This window comes from Triticum dicoccoides, chromosome 1B (genome assembly GCF_002162155.2).
Source record: "Triticum dicoccoides isolate Atlit2015 ecotype Zavitan chromosome 1B, WEW_v2.0, whole genome shotgun sequence".
NCBI classification, from domain to species: Eukaryota; Viridiplantae; Streptophyta; class Magnoliopsida; order Poales; family Poaceae; genus Triticum; species Triticum dicoccoides.
In genome coordinates this window covers 423,684,937-423,692,483 of record NC_041381.1, presented here as the reverse complement: position 1 = coordinate 423,692,483, position 7,547 = coordinate 423,684,937, and the positions used below count along the sequence as shown (strand labels likewise).

The 7,547-nt window shown below is 44.2% G+C and overlaps 1 protein-coding gene across 1 annotated transcript; it reads left to right on the top strand.

Moving 5' to 3' along the window:
* Positions 1-3,625: 3,625 nt before the first annotated feature.
* LOC119338911 (QWRF motif-containing protein 7-like) lies at positions 3,626-5,857 on the top strand. Its single transcript, XM_037611124.1, has 5 exons — positions 3,626-4,478; positions 4,560-4,796; positions 4,878-4,967; positions 5,103-5,210; positions 5,438-5,857. Exons 1-5 carry the CDS (start codon positions 3,897-3,899, stop codon positions 5,549-5,551), a joined length of 1,131 nt encoding a protein of 376 aa, XP_037467021.1. The 5' UTR covers positions 3,626-3,896; the 3' UTR covers positions 5,552-5,857.
* The last annotated feature ends 1,690 nt before the right edge of the window (positions 5,858-7,547 follow it).

Below are 7,547 nucleotides of genomic sequence, written 5' to 3'. Positions count from 1 at the left end.
CCCTGTATATCAATCTTTACCTCTCGACCATTTCGAGACTCCTCGTCATGTCCATGATTTCATCCGGGACTCCGAACAACGTTAAATCACATAACTCATATAATACAATATCATCATCGAACTTTAAGCGTGCGGACCCTACGGGTTCTAGAACTGTGTAGACATGACCGAGACATCTCTCCGATCAATAACCAATAGCGGAACATCGATGCTCATATTGGCTCCCACATATTCTATGAAGATCTTTAGCGGTTGAACCGCTATGACAACATACGTTATTCCCTTTGTCAGTCGGTATGTTACTTGCTCGACATTCGATCGTCGGTATCTTCATACCTAGTTCAATCTCGATACCGACAAGTCTCTTTACTCGTTCCGTAATGCATCATCCTACAACTAACTCATTAGTCACTTTCTTGCAAGGCTTCTTATGATGTGCATTACCGAGAGGGCCCAAGGATACCTCTCCGATACTCGGAGTGACAAATCCTAATATCGATCTATGCCAACCCAATAAACAACTTCAGAGATACCTGTAGAGCATCTTTATAATCACCCAGTTACGTTGTGACGTTTGATAACACACAAGGCATTCCTCCGGTATCCAGGAATTGCATAATCTCATAGTTGAAGGAATATGTATTTGACATGAAGAAAACAATAGCAATAAAACTGAACGATCATAATGCTAAGCTAAGGAATGGGTCTTGTCCATCACATCATTCTCCTAATGATGCGATCTCGTTTATCAAATGACAACACATGTCTATGGTTAGGAAACTTAACCATATTTGATCAACGAGCTAGTCTAGTAGAGGCTTACTAGGGACACAGTATTTTGTCTATGTATTCACACATGTATCAAGTTTCCGGTTAACACAATTCTAGCATGAAAAATAAACATTTATCATGAAATAAGGAAATATAAAATAATAACTTTATTATTGCCTGTAGGGCATATTTCCTTCACTCCTAATCTTTACTAGGTGAAGGACCATGGTGAACCCTCGTTGGCCCAAAGGCCCAGATTACTTCTTTTTTTAAATGCCATGAACAAAAAAATACATATTTTCTTATAAAAATTAGAGAACACATAAAATGTACAATTGGCATGATATATATATATATGGGAAATGTCATCACACTTTATAGAATTGCCATGCTAATTTATAAATTTACAAATGCTATGAATTCCACAATGTGGATGTTTCACTATAAAAAAACATGTTAGGGAGAATATTTTATCTTTATTTTTTCCTAGGAGCAAAAAAAATGCCATGCTATAATTTTTTTGCTTTATTGTGTGCACTGTGCAAAAATTCATAAAAATGCCATGTTAGAGAAAAAATGCCTTGGAAATAAAAAATATGTTATCCTCTTAATAATAGAACTGCCATCCTATTTACCAACAATAATAAAAAATGCCTGGCTCTTTATAATAAAGTTGCCATCATGTTCATAACAGAATATTCATCATATTAATAATAAAAATGGCATGGTATTAATAATAAGAATGCCATACTCTTAATCATAAAACCATCATCCTCTTAATAATAAAAATTCTAGGTTATTAATGATTAAAAATCCATGTTTTTAGTAGTAAAAGTGCCATCCACTTATTAATGAAAATGGCATATTATTGATTACTACAATGACATGCTCTTAGTAATAAAAATGGCATGTGTGAAAGTAGAAAATACCATGTTTTAAAAGAAAACATATCACTATTCTAATAGAAAAAAGAATGCTACCTATAATAAAAAATGCACCTGGCAAGTTTAGACAAAAAATCACCACTTAAAAATAGGGATTTGTGTTCCTTCAAAAATAGGAAAAAATTCAGAATTTTTGCAATTTTTTCAGGATGAAAAAAATAAAAATCAACCCAAATACGTAAAAGGTGATTTGAGTGCAAATGATCACAAATCTTTCTTCAGCCCAAGTGGTAAGTGAGCAGGGTGCATGAGTAGGAGGGCACAAGTTCTAAAATCACTAGTTAAGAGTTACCCTTTCAAAGATCACTCCCCACCTTCTCAAGCGCTAACAAGTCTTGTCGCAACTTGGAAGTATTTTTTCGTAGATTCTTTTATTCAAACTGTTGGATTTCTCCCTCTGAGATCTTTGAAACTAGATTCCATGTTAATTGGCTCTGAAAAGAATTCACGAAAAAGCGGAAAAAACAATTTTTTGTAAAAAATGAAAATGAAAAAAGGCAGACAATAAAAAAAACAAAGCATGAAGCACGGTTATGGGTTTTCACCTTTTTCCTTTTGGTGCTTCTCGCCCAAGCAAAATTTGTTTTTCGTGGAAGCACATATTTTTTTCTCTGTAGTTTTCTCGTGGATGCGTAGATTTTCCCTTTCAGAGTGTGCTTCTCGCGGAAGCATTGTGCTTCTCGTGGATGCACAATTGTTTCTCTCTTTTGTGCTTCGCGCGGAAGCAAATCTGTGCTTCTTGTGAATGCACATTATTTTTCTCTTCTGTGTTTCTCACGAAAGCAAATCTATGCTTCCACAAGAAGCAAACTTGTGCTTCTCGTGGATGCACAATTTGTTTTTCTCTTTTGTGCTTCTCGTGGAAGCAAATCTATGCTTCCATGAGATGCAAATATGTGCTTCTCGTGGAAGCACACAATTTTCCCCTTTTCGAGAAGTACACTCACGAAAGCAAATATGTGCTTGGAAACAGAGATTTTTCCCTTTCTGAGAAGCGCAGTTGTGCTTCGGCAAAAAATCACTTGTACAAAACCTAGGGAAAAATCAGGCAAAACCCGAAATGCAAAAAAATAACATCCAAAACCCGAAAACGCGTGCAGGATAAAGATAGAGGGAGCGTCCAGCACATGACACGTGCTGGCGGTTGGACGCATCACTTGGCATGCTCTCAGAGCACAAAGTGACCCTACCACAAGGGGTAACCGTTCGTTAGTTGGTCTCTGCAAGTACGAGTGGCCACAGGTGCAGTTTATTTGAAGAAAAAAAAGCGGTCTTTCGCCAGGAGAGCTAGAATAGCAAACGAGTCGAGAGAGCTGACCTGGCACCCGATCAGGTGTTGCCAGAATCGGAAAGCTCGAAGGGTTCGCCAAATAACACTTCCAGTGTTGATATATGGTTCCCAACATCTTGTTTGAATAAGTTTGATTTTGTTCGAATAGTTTGGAACATCTTTCCCTACGGCCGAATCAGAGGCCACGTTCCTATCAAGAGATAGACACACCATTCTCTCACCTAAAAAATGTCAGTTTTATCTCTCCTAACGTTGATGCCTCTCTTTCTCCCCGCCTGCCTTCTCCTGTACTACTCGACACGAGAAGAAATTGCAGCATGCGCACGGCCAAAATGAAAAGGATTTTGGGTCACCATGGCGTACCGGCACTCAACAGATGGCGTACACCGGCCTAGCCTCTCCCTTTCTCCCACCAAACCCCACCACTTCCACAACACATGCGTCTGGAGAAAACACATGCCCGGAAGAACTTTCCATGGTGATGGTGTGCACACAATCCAAAGTCACAAGTGAAATGATCTGATAGTGTGATGAGTACGAGTAACTATTAGATGTACGACCAGGAAAGATTCGAAGACATGGTCGACAGGTCGAGAATATATGGCATCTGGTTGCTATATCGTGTGTCACGAGAGGGACGCGCCCTCGCGTGCATGGAATGGAAGAACCACTTGTTCTCTTACTATATCTAGTGCCGTTTTGGAGCTGGCTAGTGTCCTTGTGATGCATCCTTCATTCTTCTCCCCCCTAGTCTTTAGGATGCTGCGAACACCGCGCTTGCTCTGATCCATCGGAGAAGCTTAATTTTATTTATTTATTTATATAATTTATTAACTTATTTGTGTATTCGTAATTTTATATATCTATTAATTTATCGGCCTCCGTCGTCTATGGAGTCCGCCGGCGGTAGCATCCCTAGGCCGCAAACGGCGTCCGCGCGCCGGCTGGGGCGCAGCTCCAGCTCTGCTTCTCGCGCTGGCGCTGGCGCGTTCGCCTACGACGGGATGCGCGCCGCGCCGCTCTTCTCCTCGGCCAACTTCGCGCGCTCCCTCCGCAAGGCGGCCTCCTTCGGCCACAAGAAGAAGCCAAGCGCCGGCGACGCCGACGCGGCCGCGCAACCGCCCCGCCGGGCACTGAGCAGCAAGGACCAGAACACTGTCCACGGCGCGGACGCTGGGCAGGTGACGTTATCGCCCCGCCGGTCGCCGCCCGAGCCCAGCGTCGGTGCGAGGCAAGGCCCCTGGGAGCCCACGAGGCGGAGGCGGAGCACCGGGGGAGCCTCGCCGGACGAAACCCCGGCGAATAAAGTATCGGCTAGCGCGCTGAGGGACATGATGGCGCGGAAGAGGGAGGGGTCCGAGAAGGAGGAGACAATGCACCGGGCGCGCGTGCTCGCCACGCGGCTGCTGCAGTGGCGGTTCGCCAACGCTCGGATGGAGAAGGCCGTCGCCCGCGCCACCTCCGCAGCCGAGGTGAGTCGTGCACGCATCGTCCTTCAGTGGCCGAGTATATTGATGAGGTGATGGATGGTCATGGCACGCGCATGCATGCAGAACAAGCTGTTCTACACGTGGCTGCGCGTGGCGGAGCTGCGCAACATCCATGCGGCGAAGCGGATCGTGGCGCAGCGGCGGCGGCAGAAGCTGAAGCTGGAAAGGCTGCTGCGGCCGCAGCTCCCCCTCCTCGCATCATGGGAGTCCCTCGACAAGCCCCACGCAGACGCTGTCTCCGACCTCGCCGGCGCCCTCTCCGCCGCCTGCACACCCCTCCCCATAACCGCCGGCGCCCAAGTATGCGGACGCACTCCCCCATACTTCTCACTCCCCTCCACCTGACATCTAGGGCACTTACACGTCTACACTTTCATGCAGGTCGATATGGAGTCGCTCCGCGAGATCATGTTCGCCTGCGTGGGCACGGTGACCGAGATCGAAGCCAACGCCGACACGTTCTACGCCACGGTACGCACGCAACAATCACGGCAAATATTAAGTTTCCCCTGTTCCCACACGTTCTCTTTTTGACGGGCATTCCCGCACGTTCTGTCCACGTACGTACTTGACTTCGGTGTGACTGCCGCCGGTGCCTTCCTGCAGGCCGGCGCGACGAGCGGCGCGCTAGGCGAGCTTGCAAGGACGATACGGCAGGAGGTGGAAGGGCTGGAGGAAGCCATGCGGCTGTCCAGGGTCGTCACTCGCTTGCAGGTGGGTGTTGGTGGCACGTCGTTTTTTCTGCTCCCAGTGATGTTTCACCGGAACAGACCTACTCTGAATCTTGTACCCTACTGAAGTTCTTTCACTTTTTGGACCGATTCGACCGATCTTTCTCACGCAATACTCCTTTGCTTTTCTAAGTGCCATTCGTCGACTAGTTGCACTATATCTACATCTTTGCATAACTATTTAATTCTTGTGTGAGTCCGGTGCTGCAGATGCAGGAGGCGAGCCTTCGAACGAACTTAGTTCAGGCGAAGCAGAAGCGTGATCACGACATGGGAGTCGCCTTCGTCGCTCCGGCGACTGCAGCTTCCGGGTGGTGCTATTGAGTTTTGATCAGTCTCACACGCTAGCTATGGCTAATTTAAGATAAGATGCCGGGCTTCTGTCATCGTGACAGACCGACGGGAGATGTCACCTCTCTAGACCTGATTCATGTATGTATGTCCATTTTAATAAACTACGTTTGCAGTAATTTGAGTTACTCGGGGCCCGGGTTATGTGTGTTGAACGACCGTGTGCTGTAAACAGTGGGTTTCCTGGGTAGGTAGGCATAAATTTACATTCAGATACTGTAATTTGAACCATTCAATTATTGAACCATTTGGAGAGCATCCACAAGACTCTGCCATGCATCCAATGTTATCCCCAAATGTCTGCGAACGCATCCGGACGCCCAGATTCGGCAAAGCGGTAGCAAACTTGGCGGGCTTTCCCGACATCCGCCCAGCCAACCAAAAGCTGAAGAAAATATGCCCTAAAGGCAATAATAAAGTTGTTATTTATATTTTCTTATATCATGATAAATGTTTATTATTAATGCTAGAATTGTATTAACCGGAAACTTAGTATATGTGTGAATACATAGACAAAACATAATGTGTAGCAACCCGACCTCAAACGGTCAAGTCTCTGTGCTTAAGTGTCATCCCTGGATCGGTATGCTGACACACAGTACTCGAGGATTTATAACAGAGGTAAATCACATGTATAAAGTAACGTAAATACTATTACCTCAATCCATATAGCAGAAGTAATAACAAGGTCGTGGATTCCCATCAACACCAACGGCAAAGTTGAGTGTAGAAATCGTAACCCTAACGTATCACTTATTCGTCGTAAGATTCCTGTAACATGAGACGTTGCAGTCACAAAGGGTTAGTACATTGGATGTACTGGCAAATTCACATCATAGGATAATGATAAATAATGCCTATCACTACATGCATATTTGGCTCGTGGAAAAGCTCTATAGTTATAATGTTTTTGCGAAAAGCCAATTTTTCTCTACATCAAAGGAATAATTTTTATTTAACTATCATGATGGTTGTTAAACATTGAGGAGGTTCACCCAACTCAATCCCAATTAATAATCATCATTAAAACTAAATCAAATTATAATTAAGGGTGATGAGATCAATATGATAATCCAAGAACCAGATACTCAAGATTGTCCATAACCGGGGACACAGCTAACCATGATTAGTTTGTACACTCTGCAGATGTTTGCGCACTTTTTCCCACAAGACCCGATCTCCTCCATTGGATTTCTCGCACTACATGGTGTTTGAGAAACGGATGACCGAGACAAAGTCTTTCAGAAGCGTTAGCACCTTACGATGGGTAGACAGTTACACCTACTTTCCCCTACATCTGCTAGTCTATCACTGTAAGAGTTCACACAACTTAATCAACTATGCTAGAGCCCATAATAGCTTGTGGCTGCACACGAAAGTTTCTAGCGTGAATAATCTTATGATCCCTTTGAGTCTAGGTGGCGGTCCATAGGATAATCACACGGAACCCCGGGATTTCCCAAAAAAAAACAGGCAACACTGGATTCCCCAGGTGCCTCAATCCATCCAGATGTGTATTAAAGTAACCACCTTAAGTTGAACCTTAGTTAACAATAATCTCTCACATCTTTCATGAATTCTCTCAAACCAATCCACGTCTACGAGCATAGCATAGCAATATAAGCAACGTAGAAGTAACTCCCAAAGGTTTGATAATAAACAGGACAATAGGTACTACCTCATCTACTTCCCAAAACTCACATGTTAATTAGCTCCTAATCATGCAATTGTTTGAGGATTGATCTAATGCAATAAAACTGGGTAGTAAAAGGGTATGATCAAAGTGTGAACTTTCCTCGTACTGTTGATGAAGATGATTCGCACTCATAACTCCCGATAGTTCTATTCGTCTCACTCCGTTCAATATATCGTGAGCAAGCAATAGTAACCACACATAAGCAATCACTCTAAAGATCGGATAGAATGTAGAAGACAATCCGGAAAGCATCAAAACCAAGCAAATAGCTCT

Coding starts and splice junctions, on each gene's coding strand:
- LOC119338911 (XM_037611124.1), top strand. CDS start 3,897: ATGGAGTCCGCCGGCGGTAGCATCCCTAGGCCGCAAACGGCGTCCGCG. Junction 4,797..4,877: donor CCATAACCGCCGGCGCCCAA/GTATGCGGACGC, acceptor ACTTTCATGCAG/GTCGATATGGAGTCGCTCCG. Junction 4,968..5,102: donor CCGACACGTTCTACGCCACG/GTACGCACGCAA, acceptor GCCTTCCTGCAG/GCCGGCGCGACGAGCGGCGC.